This window comes from Hibiscus syriacus, unplaced genomic scaffold (genome assembly GCF_006381635.1).
Source record: "Hibiscus syriacus cultivar Baekdansim isolate YM2019G1 unplaced genomic scaffold, ASM638163v2 tig00110474_pilon, whole genome shotgun sequence".
Classification (NCBI taxonomy): Eukaryota; Viridiplantae; Streptophyta; class Magnoliopsida; order Malvales; family Malvaceae; genus Hibiscus; species Hibiscus syriacus.
In genome coordinates this window covers 79,163-97,730 of record NW_024062753.1, presented here as the reverse complement: position 1 = coordinate 97,730, position 18,568 = coordinate 79,163, and the positions used below count along the sequence as shown (strand labels likewise).

At 35.4% G+C, this 18,568-nt stretch overlaps 2 protein-coding genes, 1 long non-coding RNA gene and 2 pseudogenes across 3 annotated transcripts; 4 read left to right on the top strand and 1 right to left on the bottom strand.

Moving 5' to 3' along the window:
* Positions 1-49: 49 nt before the first annotated feature.
* Positions 50-9,997, top strand: LOC120128040 (protein tas-like). The gene is made up of 3 exons (XM_039145816.1): positions 50-55; positions 9,603-9,636; positions 9,708-9,997. Exons 2-3 carry the CDS (start codon positions 9,607-9,609, stop codon positions 9,945-9,947), a joined length of 270 nt encoding a protein of 89 aa, XP_039001747.1. The 5' UTR covers positions 50-55; positions 9,603-9,606; the 3' UTR covers positions 9,948-9,997.
* On the top strand, positions 2,252-3,023 carry LOC120128032 (annotated as a pseudogene).
* On the bottom strand, positions 5,644-7,989 carry LOC120128034 (transcription factor bHLH104-like). Its single transcript, XM_039145811.1, has 5 exons — positions 7,791-7,989; positions 7,615-7,698; positions 7,226-7,303; positions 6,744-6,906; positions 5,644-6,046 (listed from the first exon to the last, which is right to left on the bottom strand). The coding sequence occupies exons 1-5, from the start codon at positions 7,874-7,876 to the stop codon at positions 5,798-5,800; spliced, it is 660 nt and encodes a 219-aa protein (XP_039001742.1). The 5' UTR covers positions 7,877-7,989; the 3' UTR covers positions 5,644-5,797.
* Positions 9,998-13,632: 3,635 nt separating the features above from the next.
* On the top strand, positions 13,633-14,933 carry LOC120128041. The gene is made up of 3 exons (XR_005516594.1): positions 13,633-13,725; positions 14,669-14,748; positions 14,841-14,933. It is a non-coding gene; the product is annotated as an uncharacterized LOC120128041 (long non-coding RNA).
* A 293-nt stretch (positions 14,934-15,226) lies between these two features.
* On the top strand, positions 15,227-18,293 carry LOC120128103 (annotated as a pseudogene).
* The last annotated feature ends 275 nt before the right edge of the window (positions 18,294-18,568 follow it).

The window sequence follows — 18,568 nt, the reverse complement described above, 5'->3', positions numbered from 1 at the left end:
AAGTTCCAATCAGATGAGCACGAAGATTCCTCCTGGTATTGTTTCGTTTCCCTGGGTATAACACCTCTCTTCCTTTTACTTTTTTTCTTCCTCTTTCAATCGTAGACATTTCAGGCCGTCATGGGAAGAGAAGAACACAAATTTTTTTTCTTCTAATTTCTAAACCTAGATCTAGTTTCTTTCAACCGTAGAAATTTCTGGCCTTTTTGATTGATTTTGTTTTATTTTGCAATAACGGTGGAATAACGCTTATAGCATCCCGTTATTGGGGCTTCCCATCGATACCCGTAAAATTGCGAGCGTGATAGACCGTTATTGATGTTAATCCGTTACCCCCCGCTAAAATCATCAATATCAGTTTCGGACGGCGATACTACCGCAAAAGTCTGATATTTGAAACCCTAGCTCGTACAGTTGCTTGTTATCAGCCACAAAGTTGAGTGCAGCATCGGTGGACTTGCCAAGCAACATATACATATCCACGAGCTTAGAAAGAGCAACTTCTCCAATGAAAGCCAAGATGGGGTTACAGAAAGACACTGAAGATAGAAATGATGAGCAAGCAAAAGGGAAGAAGAGGAGATGGATTCTGTTGTAGCGGTGAGAGTGGAACAATATGTTTTAAGCGTCCGTTAATCGAGTCAACGAGGCAACTAGTTGAAGTCATTGAAAACTCGGATTCTTTTTGTCTGCCTGCAATTATTTGTGGCCATGTGCCATACATTGGACCAGGAGAATATGCTATTATGGTCTTTAAATTTGAGTTGTGGCCATGTGCTATACATTGGACTAGGAGAATATGCTATTGTTGCCTTTACATTTGTGTTAATATTAATTTCAGAATGTGTTATTGTTTCAATGTAAAGTTAGTCAAAGTCAAATAGATTTAGGGGTTGTTTGTTTGGCTTTAAATGGAATCATTCAGTCATTCAGCGTTGAATACTGAATTGTTCATCATTCAGCGTATTTATTTCTCACCTCTGAATGATTCAGTGTTGATTGATTCAACAAAATAGTGTTGAATGATTCAACATCAAAATACATTCTAAATCATTCAGAGCCATTATCAAACAATATGTCACATTCAGAGTTAATTCATACAGAACTTCTGAATTATTCAGTATTTGAATCATTCAGCGCTTAATCATTCTGAAGTAAACAAACAACCCCTTAGACAAATTTCAGTATATGTATTACTTATGCCTTGTCACTACAAGCAACATCTAAATTTTTTTCAGCTAAAAGCAAGCAATATAGGAAAGAATTATAGTATAAACGAAAATAGGTAATTTCATTGCAGAAAATTTTTAGAACTTCATAAAGCATCTGAGGTACTAACATTCTTAGGACGAAATTATCAAATTTGTTGTGAGAATGGTGGCATAATTTCAAGTGAAAACTCCGTTCATTCAAAACCAATTGAATAGTTGATTAAGGAGATTAAATCAATAAGGAAACATATGATTGATTTATAATTAGAATCATGGTATTCATTTAAATTTCTAGCATTCTTGAAGTTTAGGGTATTTTTCTTGAAACGAACATTGAATTCACATTTAGGAGGTTAAAATGAACTTAAAATTTTATGGGTTGTCGGAAACAGTAACCACTGTACAATAATGAGAGACTTTGATATTATTCATGAGTTAAATTAATATTTTATTTAAAGTTCAAGAGTTAAATTAGTATTTTATCTAAAATTTAAAAGATAAATAAGTGTTTTATGCAAGATCAGAAGTCAAGTTAAAAATTAATCTTTATTAGCGTGTCACGTTATAAAATTAATGGTATTTAACATCTCAAAATGTTACAAATTGATAAATTGAATGATCGAAACCTTATAAATCGATAAAGTGAATGATCAAATCCTTATAAATCAATAACATAAATAAATTGTTGTCCTTTTTTCCCATATGTATGGGGTAAGGGGGAGGTAAGATAATAGGCTATCCCCAACACCAAGTTGAGAGCAGCTTCCGTAAGAGACCTCCGAATTATGAAATGCCTTCCGTGGGACTCGATCCCACGACCTCAAGGTTAAGAACCTTGTGCTCTACCAACTGAGCTAGATGGTCATTTCAACATAAATGATTAAAATATTGTTTTCTAAAACTCGATGACAAAAGTAAACACTTATAAAACAAAAATGACCATTTAGATAGTTTACCCTAATATATATTATATTGTCTAAAGGTAAACCCGGCGTAGTTTCCAATGCTTTTAGCAATAGCGTAGAAAAAGTAGAATCTCAATGTGTACCTTAGAGAAAAGGGCAACCTCTTCATTTTAAAGTTGACCGGTGATGGTCAGCACCGGATTAACCCGAATCTCATCGGCGACCTTCTGTCCCTTCTCTACCAGGCCAAGGCTCAAGCCACTCTTGGCTCGGCTCTCATCACTTAAGGCCAAGGCAAATTCTTCTCCAATGGCTTCGACCTCGACTGGGCTCAAGCCGCCGGATCCAAACAAGGCGCTTCGGAACGGCTACTGCACATGGTGGAATCGTTCAAGCCCGTCGTCGCCGCTCTTCTCAGCCTCCCGATGCCGACCATCGCCTCCTTGACCTGCCACGCCTCCGCCGCTGGATTCGTCCTCGCGTTGTGCCACGATTACATCATCATGAGGCGGGACCGAGGGGTGCTTTACATGCCCGAGGTGGACATAGGGTTAACAATGCCCGATTACTTCAACGCGTTGTTTAGAGAGAAGATCGGCGACGCCTCGGCTCGCCGCGATTTTTTTCTGCGGGGGGTGAAGATGAAGGCGTACGAGGCGGTGAAGAGAGGGTGGTGCAGGCGGCGTACGACGGTGAGACTGAAGTGAGGGCGGCAAGCATGCGTATGACGGAGGAATTGGCTAAGAGGAAGTGGGACGGCGAGGTTTACGCCGAGATAAGGAAAGGATTGTTCCCCCAGCTTTCTGCTATTGTGGGATTAGGCCTCAAAACAATCGCCACTCCAAAGCTCTGATTGAAAGAAAAAACAAAGAATCTCTAAGGTATGATTATATTGTTTGATTTGGGTTTTAGCTTTGAATAAATAGAAAGTTGTTAAACTACTGTGTTGTGCAATAAGTTTATATCAATAATAAATTGTGGGAAAACAACAATTCTTGTCATTAAATTAAACACAAAAATATTTTTCATTAATCTCTTCGTCAAATGCTTCAAAGATAACAACAAACCGGGTTTAAGTTGGCAGCTTAACTATGAGCATGTGCATCTGAAATGATGCAATTCATTCAAAATCCCTTTAAAATTTCAAAACACGAGTTGATTTGATCCGAATCTATTCGATTTATCCAATTAACAGGTTTAAGTACCCTGCACTAGTGTTCTATGATTTGGAAACAGCCGAAACTAGAATGATGAATGAAACCGAGTAAACAGAGGCAACTGTTTTCACGGCTGCTACTTTGATATATTCTAGCAGTTTTCGACCTCGGGACTTTCTTCCTCAGCTGCCTCCTCGTTATGAGTTCTTCATCCTCCAGAAGAAGAGTAATGCTCCGCATTGTGCAACACTGCCATTAACGAAAGAATCAATTAAGTTTACACTTGTAATGTGCGTGGAACAATTTAAAGATGCCTATGTAAATACCTGCACAAAATCACCGAGCAGAACCGAGTATCGGGGCTCTTAGGGGCCATAGTTGTAGAGGAGTGCTAACCAGCAAATACACGAGCTACCAAAATGGAAGAAGCGATTAAACTACGTGAATAACTTATAACTTCCTCCACAGAACAATTGTAACCAAGATAATCGCCTGAAAGAGAAGGAATTCTAACCAGGAGGAAGGCTCCAAAGCCATGGCCAAACACAAATAGAATGGCATCGAGTCCTTTCAAAGCGTAGCAGCTGAAACTAATTGTTTAACCTGAGTTAAAAAATGACATCCGAAGCATAAATCATATTAAGCCGAACTTTATATCCCACAAAAGAAAGAAATTTATCACAAGTGATTGAGAGAGAAAGTGAACATCTTACTTCGATACCCGGCAAATCTACATGGAGATGCAAAGACATATGTTTCTTGGCAAGATTGAGCTTTGGTATCAACTCCTCCGCTGCTGGTCCGCCGTCAACCCCGAATTCATTGAACCTGCCAACATATCCATTATGTCACCGTAACTACAAGAGGTGACTAATGTTCAATGGGTACAGCTAATCGAGCTCTTTAGACAGTCTTCCAACTCTTACCCGTATAGGTGCAATAACTTGCAAACAAGAATGGTTGTTATAGAATTTCGGTAAACACATTCGGGGCATTGAAGCGACCACCAGATTAGACAACAAGAAGAACCCATCACATAAAATCTAACACCGGCACCGCACTTAACTATGTTACTCGGACTCGAGTGCAAGTGTACGTACATGTCCAACACAGATATATTATTCTTTCAAGCTTTTGGAGAGGCATTTGAAGAGCGAAAGCAATTAAGTTCTTGAAACAATACAATCATTTTCATTAGAACTAACCATCCAGCTCTGAACTTGCATATTTTAGGTTAATTCAACCAAAAATAAGAAGCAAACAATGCATTGTCCTATCCAGCAAATTACATCAAAACCAAGACTTACAAACCCAAAGCTCACCCTGGAGCAATCATCATTAACCAGACTTACAAACCAAGGAAAATAATGCACCAGTAACAAAAAAAAACTTCAAATCTAACAAATAAACATAATTAAAAAAACAACCCAATAAGTAAATTTAATTATTATTTAAAAAAAGAAGAAGAAGAGTGAAAGAATGATTACATTTGCCAAGCTGATAGAAGGAAAATCGAAGCAAACAAAACTCGTACAACAAATGAAGTGAAACCCATTTCCCCCTCCTTTCCTCGTCCTCCTCGCTTGGTTTCGAGCCAAAAAAAAAAGTGTTAACAGGGAAAATCTCAGGGTTTCCTTATCTCTTCTTTGCTGCAACGTGTTCCGTCAAGGAGATTCGGGGTTTTGCTTTAGGTGATCGAGGTCAAGATGGGGTCAATTATCAGTACATAAAAGAATGGAGTTATAAATATTTATTGAGCCGTGGGATGAACACGGAAATGAAGGCATGAAATTAGATCTGGTCCATCAGGATGTCATTAGTGTTTAGCATTTGATTTAATTACGTTCCAATCTTTGTAACCTTCGTATATTTAAAAATTGGTCCTTTACTTTTGATCCATGACTTTTGTAATTGAAGTTTGACCGATAATATCATCATCAAATCGAATTATGTGATATTTTTTATATATTTTTCTTATGTAGTTAATAGTATTATATATATATAATTAAATATGAGACTGTAATGCTCTTCAGACTTTAACATTGTTTTAATACATCAATTTAAACTTAATATTTTTGCTTAATTTATCTGTACATTATATAAGAGGATATGAGATCAAACATATTTAAACATTCAATGTTCTTCAAAAAAAAAAAATTGATTAAACGTTCTTCAATTTACTGGTGGAAAAAGGTATGATAATATAGATATTGTATAAATCAAATTAAAACTTACAAATATGTGAAGAGTACAAGGACTGCAAGCATAATTATACCTTGACATCAGAGTTTCGAACCTTTGACGTTATTCAAAAGGTCAATTTGTACAAATAGTTTTTTTTTTTTTACATTTTATGCGATTCTAGTCCTATCATAAATTCTTCACCATAATCTCATGAAATAATACAAACCAACGGAAAAATAGCATAACCTACGTTACTCGAGAATAACTAGGTAAATATTTACAGATCAAACACGGCCACAACCGCAGAGGATACTCGGAAATAAAACAAAGCAAAACAATACTATGCTGCAGGGGGCCTAAGCTCGTGATCTTGAGATGTATCTCGTACCGATGGAGGTAAATATTGCCACATCGGGACCAAACCGTAACTGGGAAAAATGGCCATCTTGTTTGTCCCGGGATGATATGGGGCTAGATGAGCAGGAACATACCCGGTTGGTGGAACGGTCATCGTTTTCAGCTGCTGCTCTATCCTTTCTTTATTTGCCTTCAGTACAAGCTTATCTTCTCGGAGTTCATTCTTCTTGGCCTGTTAAAAGGGTAAAACGAAAAAGAAAAAGAAGATGCTCAAATTTATGATGCAATCTAAAAGGCAAGGATCATTTGAATGTTCATCGATAAACAATTGTCATCTACATGTCAGCAGTGATTATGGTGGAGTTTCATCATGCATGCTTTCAAAGCTCAACTGGTTCAATACATGTTTTATTTGTTAAAACAGAGACCAACCTGTTTCAACAATATTGCAGTGAGAGGAACCGAGCTCGTAACGATGTACTCCATCTACATGACTAGACCAAATTGACATCGAAAAGAAAAGAAAAGAGTCGACGATATTCCCAACTAGAAAATGGAAATACATCCTTTAGAACCAACAACCAAGCACATCATCTCAAAGTTAAAATCCCCCAGAACAGAGTTCCAACAATGAGTAATATTATGAACCAACTTTCATCTAATCTAACCAATAATCAGACCTATTCTTCCAGTCATTTTAGCGTATCACGTCAGTAAAAATTATACATATCGGCAAGCAAGTTAAGAACAAATAATAAAGATCACATAATCAGTATATCAAACAATAAATCGACCCAAACGGTAATCATAAACCAAAATTTATATCAGTGATAAACACTGCACAGGGTGCAGAATCAGAAAAAGAGACCAGTAATTAATTTACTGAACATTGGACTCGATTACATATCCAAAATGATCTGAAAGTTTACCTTTAAACTTTTTATTTCCTCCAGTAGCTTTTCATTTGTTTCTTTGAGCTCCTGAGCCTCAGTTCTTAGTTGGGTCAGAACTCGGATGGCATCATCAAGAATCGCCGATTTGTCAGTCCTGGAAGGTCTCCCAGGTTCCAAAATAGAGCTTAGATCCAGAAACCTGTGAGAGTATAACACAATATGTTCCTTTAACTTTATATATTTTTACCTTCTTCAGTGTGATGCAAATGTAGCCTAAAACTATTGAGCAACCCTTAAGTTATCATCATTTCTAACAATGGAAAGAATAAGTAAAAAGAAAACTACAGCCAATAACCAAACCACTGGCTTTGCTTTAGAAGAAGAAATCGAGGATTTAAATTGCAGTCACTAATGTAGTTCTAACATGTTACATCTATCGCAGTTGCAGATGTAACATCGAGTTAAAATTGAATTAACATCACTATAAAATTGAGCGCTCTAATAAGGGAGTTATATGCCTTTCGTTCAATCTCTCCCGTCTCAATTTCTCGCGGCATGCCTTTGCACCTGACCTGCTGCAAGATTCACTGCGTCCCCTAAAATAACCCATCAAATTACACATATCATCATCAAAATAAAGAATGATATGAACAAAACTAAAATAAAAATTGGAAGAAAAAACCCCGATTTTTAGGTTAAGGCTTGTTAATTATCCACATAAGAGTAATAAAACGCGAAATTTTGGAGATTTTTTTTTCCATTTTTTGATTGCTCTAGGAACTATCCGAATCAGCCACTGCCCAGAAATATATATATTTTGGATCTGAATTTTATCCAACAATTAAATTCACAGAAAACAACGAGAAAATAGAGAGAGAAAATAGAAATAAACCGAAAAGAATAATACCTCTTGCGAGTGCAATCTCCATCGACGAATTCGTTTCCTTGATGCCCAACAGTTCCAGGTGAGAATTCAATTTCTCTACCGCTACTGAAACAAAAAGTATAGTCATAAATCAGACAAAAAAATCACAATTAATGGGAGGAAACGTAACTTTTATTAAATTGTTTTTTAAGAAAGACCTGTAATTGTGAAAAAGTAAATCCTGAGAAGTACTTTCATCGGTGAAATGAAAATCCAGAAAATCCCAGTCTTCTATTGAATCCATTTCTTTCACACCACTTCCCCACTTAATTGGCTTTCTACTTTCTTTTAGTTTTTTTTTCCCGAGAAAGTCGCTTGAAAACACTAATGCTTATATGAAAATGGGAAATTTGAATTAATTATACTATACACAACTAGCCGCCGCGACGCTGGTCATATTAGTTTAGTTGGTAGGTTGGAAGGTTACTTTTGAATGGAATCGATTGAAAATCAATACTGGCGATTTTAAAAAATAATAATAATTAGCATTCAAATTTAAATAATTTTACTTAATATTTATTTAATATAAAATAATAATAAAATGTAAAAAGAAAAAAACTAAATTATATTTTTTAAAATGTGTAAATAAACTTACTTTAATTAATAATATAAATAGGTAAAAATATGAGTATTTAATTAGTTAATTCGATAGGTGATGATTACTCAATTAACTATTTTATTTATATCATAATAATAATAATAGAATAATATGTTCATGTTATCGTGTTATTAAAATTTAACGATTCAATAATATAATTAAAGATAAAATATATAAATGATCTTAGTTAGAGGGTGTTGCTTTATTAAGTCCTCTGACTATTAAAAGTTATAAAATGATCTTTTGATCATAGATGTTATTTTGTTAAGTCTTCTGACTATTAAAAATTATAAAATGATCACTCGAGTATTTATATGTTCTAAATTTGTCTTTTTTCATTAGAAAATTGACGACCTTTTAAGTTTGACATTAATATGTTGATTGTGATATGATAAAATCTTATCCTAGAATAATTTAAGGTGTATTTTGTGTATTGGGTCTCCATTTACATTATGTCATTGAGTCAATGCTTAAAACATTTAAGTTAGTGTTTGAAAACAATGACGATGCTAGTAGACATCATTAAAATACATTTTATCATAACTTAATCAACAAGTTAATGTCAAGGTTTTCGATAGTCAATTTTTTAAAAGAAAATGATGAATTTAGAACATATAAATAATCGAGTAAATATTTTATAAATTTTAATAATTAAGGAACTTAACAAAGTAACTCTGTGTAATTAAAAGTTCATTTTATAACTTGATCTTTTAATTATAGAGAAATTCAATACTATAATTAAAAGTAAAACGATGTAAATAATACATCATCAAAATTTTAATGAATATAATTTAATTTACTCCAAAATTTTTGTACCGGGCTACAGCCCGACCCGGCTCGACGCGTTGTATAACTGTTTCAGGAATTGTTTGGATAAAGCCGAAAGAGATAGGAGGTGCTACAGGCATTGATCGGAAATGGCCGGTTCTTCCATATTCTCTTTGGTCCATCCATTTCATTGCTGCAACGACTGCAAAATTACCAGCGTTCCATCCTTACCTTTCCGCTCCACGCAGTACAACGATTATCCAATGCTAAAGAACGCTGTTTTGGCTCAAGAGGAGACCTTTCAAGTCATCAACCTTCACTGCCAAAGTTGCCCAAAAGAACGCCTTGCAGTATAGGAAGCTCGGCGACTCCGATCTTGAAATCAGTGAAATCACTTTGGGAACCGTAAGAACTTTGTTTTTTTGTTAATGGGTATTTTCAATTTTGTTCAAATATATTTTTTTCTTCTTCTTCGGTTTTGAATTGTTTGATTAAGAATCAGTAACCAAAGGGTACCTTTGTTGTTTTTTTCCTTATTGTTAGAGTGTATGTTAATTTTAATTGGTTCAGATGACATTTGGAGAACAAAATACAGAGAAGGAAGCTATATGGAAAGATATAACAAGTCAATTGCCAGGGTATGAAGTCATTTTATCCTGTTCCACTTACTATGCTTGGCTTAGTGATTGACATTTTTGTGGAACTTCAGGAAGCAACGATAAAATACATTGAAGTGGCGAAAAAGCATGGATTAACTCCGGTTGAACTCGCGCTCGGATTCTTACGGGATCGGCCATTCATGACGAGTTCGATTATCGGCGCGACCTCAGTCAACCAGCTCAAGGAAGATATCGATGCTTTTTTGACAATTCCACGACCTTTGGCTTCGGAGGTAATGGAAGATATTGAAGCCGTTTTCAAAAGATACAAAGACCCCGCCATTCTCTGAGATCAAACACTTCCAGGCATGTCATTTACTCATTCTGTTCTTTTTATTTGACCTTTTTTTTTTTCTTCCATCGTTAAAGGCTAATAATACCTTGTACTTGGTGCAATTCCAACAGTTCCTGTATCAATATTTTTTATTAAACTATTTTACTTCTCTTTTTTTGCTTTGAAGAATGTATGTATACTTTGACATGCATAACGTTATTTTGAGTATATGAATTATTTTTTGAACATTAAATAAAGTTTTCATAATTTAATTTTTTTACTTTAGGGTAAATTACACATTTAGGCGCTCAACTTTAATTGTGTTTCTATTTTGGTTATCTAACTTTAAAAATATTCAATTTTACCGCACAACTTTTGATTTTTTTTACTTGATTGTTAAATGTCTACTGTTTAAGTTTTTTGAAGAAAAAAAATCCATTAAACTTTCCTTTCAAACTCATATTTTCATACTTTTTATGATTCATTGACCTCAAAGTATTTTCTTTTAAATTCGAACAATAGGAAGATTGAGAATGAATACAATGGTAATATATATTAATTCCACAATGTTCAGACGATGAAATTGCAAATCTAGCCAATATAACGTTGAAACTTTAATTTGAGTTTTATTGATTTCAAGAAAAAAAAAGTAAATCAAGATGAAGAAATAACGAATAAAAGAGAATGCTTTAGAACCGGTTACATTACAAACGATAATCGAAGGTGGAAACAGATATTAGTCATAAAAATATAAAATAATAAGTTAATTTCATAAATAAAATTGTTCAAAAATTAAAATTTTGCTATTGATATTACACAACTAACGACTTGATGAAAAATATGAAATTCAAAAGTTGAGTTATTAAAATAGAAACACGATAAAAATTGAGCGACTAGGTTCACACTTCGCCCTCTCATTTATTAAGTTTTAAATTATACATAATTTATCACATGTTTTAATATTTACGCTATAGATTATAAAATGATATTTAAATTAAATTATAATTCAAATTAATTTCATAATTTATATTTAAATATTTAAGGGTATAATTTTGTGCTTGCAAGTGGAAAAGAGAACTTTGAAAGGAGGTTAAATTAGTTAAGGAAGAAAACATGGAAGTGTGAAAAGAAAGAGCGGAAATGTCTCGACATTTTCACCGCTTACTCTCCTCTCATTTCGCCTCATCTCCCTCACTTTTTATTTTTCTCGTTTCTCCAATGCATTTGCGGCAGACCAAATCAATCAACACACGAAATCCAACAACAAACAAATTCAAATAAATAAGCCTTTGGGATCATGTTTTTCGAGTTTGGAACTTTGGGTTCTTGTCATTCGATTATCAAAGAGTAGTGGGTGTTCTTGTTTTTGGGTGATTGGAGTTTGTGAAGAGAGGCCACATGCATCTATGAAGACAAGTTGGTCAGGGGAGTCGCCATTTCAGTACCTGATGATTGAGCGTCTTCGTTTTCGGCGGTTTCCTTTCAGTTCTTTTAAATGGAATAGCAGATCTTGTTCATCATGGCAATTTTGAACGCGACATTGAGCAAGTATTGTCTCTTTCCCCTTCGTTTTTCTCTGTTATGTTTGTTTTAATCTAAATCCTAGCCTGAACGAGAATATGGAAATATGATCTTTGAAAGATTTTTCGAATACACAAATATGTATATCTCACACTAACTTAATATATATATGAATGACGAGTAATGGTAGATGGATTCAATAGTATAAACAAAAAGAATGGGACGAATTCCCTAGAAATGAGCAAGAATTTGATGTGAATCCTATCTAGGAACCTGTATATTGACATTCTATTTATTCAAATATGGAAGCGAGTTAGTTTCGGATATGTATTTAAGATGGAAATGTTATTTTCTATTGTTTTTTTTAAGTTTTTTCATATATTTGAAATATTTTTTTTAAGGTACGTACAATGTTCAGTTATAAATTTCGAATAAAATTACTTCATTATCGTTATCTTTATTTCATCTATATTTCTAGAGATTTTGATCTATTATCACGTGTTGCTCTCTTAATTTCTCACCCTTTGTTTGAAGGCGATTATTGCTTTGAAAAAGGGTACTCGGCTTATCAAATATAGCCGTAAGCGAAAACCCAAGTTTCGAGCATTTACTCTCCACTGTGAGTTACTTTCTCTTCAATCTTTTTTCATCTCAATGTACTTCGATGGTGGAATGAATTCTTCTCAAATGATGGAAAAATGCATCGTCCATCTGTTTTACTAAGACTCAGATGTGTCATGTTAGTAGATGAAAGCATGTGACAGCTCCCTTTATCGATGTAGTCTTTATACTAGTAAAAGGAATTAAAGAAAGTCACCTTTTATAGAGTTATTATTTACTGTTAAAATGTCAGTTACAGTTTAACAGAGTTCATGTTTTCAAAACAATTTTCATGTCATTTTTAAAAGTACTCTATCAAAATTAGACTTATTTAATTTTTTATTAGTATTGAGATTAAATTGGTTCATTTAATAATAAAGGGACTAATTTGAACCAATTCCTATGATAGAGGGACCTGGCAGGTATTTTCATCCATGTTAGTATGTACCATATACGAGTATGTTCAATTTTTTTTATGTTCATATATGTAGAGGATCTGTTTATGCATTGGACATAAGAATTTTAGAAAAATGAAAAGAGTCGGAGTAACATAATTATTCAACCTTCATAGATTCACCTTCATGTTAGATATGTATTGGACATGAGTTATTAAGAGAAAATGAAATGAATAGGAGTAACATAGCTATTCGGCCTTTGTAGTGAGGGATGGAGCCAAATGGTTGGTCTAATTGTCTCTTAATTTTTAAATCAGATAAGTATTGGCCCTTCCAAATATTTTAGGCCTAATTATTTTTCAAGTCTATCCTAGTTTTGAAACTAGACATGTTAAGCCTTGGCTTCCCAATTTTAGGGTCAAATTGCTTTTCAGGCCCCTCTTAGTTTTGAAACTATACAAATTAAGCTACGATCCACAATTATTTTCCGTTTAAATATTTCTTAGACCCCCATCAATTTCAAAATTAAGCAAATTAGACCATAGCCCCTAATTTTAAAATTTTAATTGAAGACTTAACAACTAGCCTCTAACCCCATTTTTTATTATTTACATTCAGAACCCCTAAAGTTTCATCCCGGCTCCGTCCTTGTTTGTATACAAAACGGTCTTGGTGGATAGTTGGCATCTTAAGTTTGAAGAACAACTGTGGATGAATTTTTCACATAACTTCATGTCGAAATTATTGTTTGAACGAGTACAATTAAAATTCTTACCTTACTTGAAATACTATGCAAATAAGCAAGATGGACATTTATTTAGTTCTAATTTTACATAATAATACATATACATATATACATGAATAGATGTTGATTTTATATTAGGAGACGAATTTATAAAATTTTAAAGGAAAGTGAACTTAAAAAATTTCAAAGATAAAAATAAATTATCAATAAAAAATATAAAAAAATATATATAAAAGAATTTAAAATTTTTAGGTGGGGTAACTTCTCCCACCCACCCTGTCGGTCCATTCCTGCGTATATCAATGTTTGCGTGTAAATTCTCTTATACTTCCTAATTTCTGTTGTTTTCTACTAGTAAGCATCCATTACTAGAAAAGCATATGCAGTTTCTCTCTCAGTAATCTTAAGTGCATATATGATTTCAGTTTTAGCTTTATTAACTGAATGAAACAACATTAATATGGTTATCGCATGGACAAGAGAAGAATCTGAAATTAAGCTCCGTCTCTCGTATCGATCCTGGACAACGAGCTGTAAGTTTAATTCCAGTTTTTTTATTTTTCCAGTTAATGGTGAATGTTGCCGCGTATTTAGTTTTTTTTTTTTGAGAAAATAACTTTAGTAACCGAAAATGTCTTATAATATACGATTTTAATCAAATTTTTTTATTTGTAAAAATAACCAACAAAATCGCAATGTGATTTCAAATTCGCAACGCGAACTTCTATTTTGCAACACAGTTTCCAAATTCGCGTTTCGAATTTGGAAATTTTCGCAACGCTAATTACCGATATAGGTAAACACGGTAGAAAAAAAATCGGTCAAAAATCCGAATTTGCCAATTTGAAAACTAAGTTGCGAATTTGGCAAATTCGTGTTGCGAAATATAAAATCTCGCCTCTTAAAGAAAAAATCATTTCGACAGTTCGTTTGTTTGGTTAAAGTTAAACGAACGAACGAATATGAATATACCCTCGTTCATGTTTGTTCAATTCCTTTACAAGCGTAGGTTTAGCTGAGTGATTCATATGTGGACTTAGCAACTGGGATGTTCCAGGTTGAAAATCACTCCGGTGCATTTTATGTCCTTTAATTTTTTCTTTAAGAGGCGAGATTTCACATTTCACAACACGAATTTGCCAAATTCGCAACTCAGTTTTCAAATTGTCGAATTCGGATTTTTTACCGGATTTTTTCTACCATGTTTACCTATATCGGTAATTAAGTTGCGAAACTAAATTCGCGTTACGAAACTAAAATTCGCGTTGCGAATAGTTGTGTTTACCTATATCGGTAATTAGCGTTGCGAAATAGGAGTTCGCGTTGCGATTTTGTTGGTTATTTTTACAAATCTAAAAAAAATTGTTAAAATCATATATTATAAGATATTTTCGGTCACTGAAGGATTTTTTTTTTTGTCATGCCACTAAGATAACATGCAAAAAAAATAACACCAGTGCTTTTCAACTTCTACAGGCTGTTTTAAGAAGATTTTTGCGCCCAGAAAAGGAGTACTTCTCATTTTCACTTCTATATACTAAGGGTCTCTCGACTTGGTTAGTACCAGTCATTAGGTTATCTGCTATTTTTTCATATTCAGCTGAATGGTAAATTTGAATCCAGTGATTGCAATTGTCTACCTCCATAGATCTGCAAGGACAAAGCTGAAGTTGAAGTGTGGCTATCAGGTCTTAAGGCATTGATCGGACAGAATCAAAAGAGACGAACAAAAAGGGATTTAAGTGATGTGAGCTCTGCTATCTACATACATACGCATATAATAAGTCGCTTGTCGCATGTATTGAGTTAGCAGACCGACCAGTATTTCTCGGAGAGTTCATTTACAATATAAAATATTTGTACTAATGCATCACAAAGGACATAAATTGCATTGGTTATGGTCTTTTCGATGATACATGCAGCGTGAACGTCCATTATAGTTACAAGAACTCGTGGATTGTATGGCTACATTTGTTGCCCGTTCTTTAGATTGGAATATTTTCCGACTTCCTTTCATGTCTTTTGTGACTGCTACAAGAAGGTTATTTATTTCAAAATGGTCGCCTATTTGGTGCTCTAGAGTTCAGCAATAGTATTTCCAGTAGTGTTGCATCATTTGATATTGGAACCCCAGATGCGGGGTCAGAACGTGCAAGTATGCAGATGAGAGCTAGTAATGCAGATGGTTTCCGGATTAGTGTTTCAAGCACTCCTAGCTGTTCAAGTGGTGGATCAGGGGGTCCAGATGATATAGAATCATTAGGTGATGTTTACATGTGGGGAGAAGTATGGCCTGACGGATCAGATGGGCCTGCAAGCTCAGTTTCTCCAAAATTGATGTGCTAACTGCTAGGCCCTTGGAATCGAATGTAGTGCTTGATGTTCATCAGATAGCTTGCGGTGTGAGACATATTGCTCTCGTAACAAAGCAGGGTGAAGTTTTCACCTGGGGTGAGGAATCAGGAGGAAGACTTGGTCATGGAACCGAAAAAGATTTTAACCACCCCCAACTAGTTGAGTTCCTGGCAGTAACTAATGTGGAATTCGTTGCATCCAGAAAATATCATACATGTGTTGTATCCTCAGCTGGTGATTTATTCACTTGGGGTGATGGTGTTCATAATGCTGGCCTCCTTGGTCATGGTACCGACGTCAGCCACTGGATCCCAAAGAGAGTTTGTGGTGCATTAGAAGGACTGCAAGTCTTATCCATCTCGTGTGGCACTTGGCATTCAGCTCTGGCAACTTCTAATGGCAAGCTATTTACATTTGGGGATGGAAGATTTGGTGTTTTGGGCCATGGAGATAGAGAAAGCACTACATATCCAAAAGAAGTACAAATGTTGAATGGACTAAAGACTGTTAAAGTTGCATGTGGAGTATGGCATACCGCAGCTATTCTTGAGGTTTCAGGCCAGTCCGGTGCTAACATTTCATCAAGAAAGTTGTTCACCTTGGGTGATGGGGATAAACACCGGCTAGGTCATGGAAATAAGGAAAGTTACCTCCTTCCATCCTGCGTCTCTTCGTTAATTGACTACAACTTCCATCAGCTAGCTTGTGGACATACTATTACGGTTGCACTTACTACATCGGGTCATGTGTTTACCATGGGTGGTACTGCATATGGTTAACTAGGCAACCCAAGTTCTGATGGAAAATTACCGTGCCTGGTACAAGATAATCTGGTAGGTGAATTTGTCAAAGAAATTGCCTGTGGGGCATATCATGTTGCTGTACTGACATCAAGAAGTGAAATATTCACATGGGGAAGAGGTGCCAATGGAAGACTAGGACATGGTGACATAGAAGATAGAAGAACTCCAACATTGGTCGAATCATTGAGGGAAAGGCATGTCAAAAATATATCATGTGGTTCAAACTTCACTTCCTGTATATGCATCCATAAATGGATATCTGATGCTGACCAGTCAGTTTGCACCGGCTGCCGGCAGGCGTTTGGCTTTACTAGAAAGAGGCACAATTGTTGCCATTGCGGACTGGTGCATTGCCATGCTTGCAGTTCAAAGAAAGCTTTGAAGGCAGCATTGGCTCCAACTCCAGGAAAACCTCACCGTGTCTGTGATGCTTGCTACGCAAAACTTAAATCTGCTGAAGCTGGTAATACTTCGCTTTTGAATAGAAAGTTTGCTGCCCCACGGTCCTCAATTGATGGCAAGGAAAGATCTGCCGATAGAGGAGAGATAAGGTCTTCCAGGCTTTTGCTTTCTCCCAACACAGAACTGCTCAAGTACCTTGAGATAATGTCAGGAAAACCTGGGTCTAGAATCGATGCTTCTCAAATGCGAGCTTCCCAGGCTCCATCACCTTTACAGCTTAGAGAGGCTCCAATTTCAAGTTCATTAGTTCCTTTTCAAACTGCTTTTAGACCGGCTACACCTCCTGCAACGCCACCACCTCATTCCCCTATGAACTCGAGATCTAGTTCACCGTACTCAAGGCGACCAAGTCCTCCATGCGGCACAAATGCATTTTCGAAAAATGTTATTGAAAGCCCCGGGAGGTCAAATGAACACCTGAACCAAGAAGTGTCAAAACTGCAAAATCAAGTACTAGTGATATTATACCTATTTGCTGTTCTGTTATGCTCATCCACTGCTTGTGTTATTCAGGCAGCCTGCCCTCAAAACTAATTTGTTTTTCTCTCCTTTCGAGTGATTACAGGTCAAAAGTTTGAAGCAGAAATGTGATACACAAGACGTGGAGATTCAGAAACTACGGAAAAATGCTCAAGATTCCGCCTTGTATGCTGTAAGAGAATCATCCAAGTTTAAAGAGACCAAGGAAGTTGTGAAATCCATCATAGATGAGGTACATCTAATTTAACTCGCTTAAATTTTCAGTTTGCCACCAGAAGCAACTCATGCCATCTACGATGATACCTACTGATAAATACAATTTGATATTGTTCTACAGTTGAAGGAACTATTCGAGAAGTTGCCTTCTGAGGTTTCTGAAACTGAAACCTTTAAAGCTATGAATACTCAAGCTGAAGCATTCTTAAGCACTTATGGAAAACCTGATGCTTCTCTGCCAGCAACCATTGAAAACCAGGCGGCAGAAGGCACCACAGCTACTGTCCCATCTAATGATAGTAGAAGTTCCAGAGAGGCTGCAGCTCAACCAAGCTCTGGTGAACTTACCGAGCAATTCGAACCCGGAGTCTACATCACTTATGTTAATCACCAAAATGGAGGGAAGATCTTCAAACGAGTTAGATTCAGGTACTTGACTTGATTTTACTGAAATTTCCAGATGGCTATTCATTGCACAAGCTTTGAAATAGCTCCCCTTCTGTCCTACACACTCATCACAAATACATACATAACCGAATGTACCATCAACATAAACACAAACCCGGTGAACCAACATTTCTACTCTACTAAGAAACCAATATTGATTATCATATATAATCGTTAGCCTTGTAATGACTCAACGTTTTTGCAGCAAACGAAAGTTTGCAGAGCAACAGGCTGAGGAATGGTGGAGCAATAATAAAGATCGGGTGCTTATGAGGTACAGCAAACCATCTGCAGCTGTTGGTGAAACCACCGACAAGGCATCCCCTTCCCAAACTTAGTTTCATAAAACTCAACAATGTAAAGTAGAGAAAAATCAAGCAGCTATCTCTGTTTGCAATTGCAGCAAACATCACAGATCAACAATTAAGATATGCACTTTAATTTAACCTGATTTTGTTACCAGGTTGATCCAAATTATTAACATCGAGTAGTAAGATTACTTTATAGAAACAAAAATATAATAAAATGGGAACAATTTTATCCCAGCATAGTGCTAGTGGTTTCCTTTTCCTGTATAATTAAATACCAGAAGTTAAATAAGAAAAATTGCATC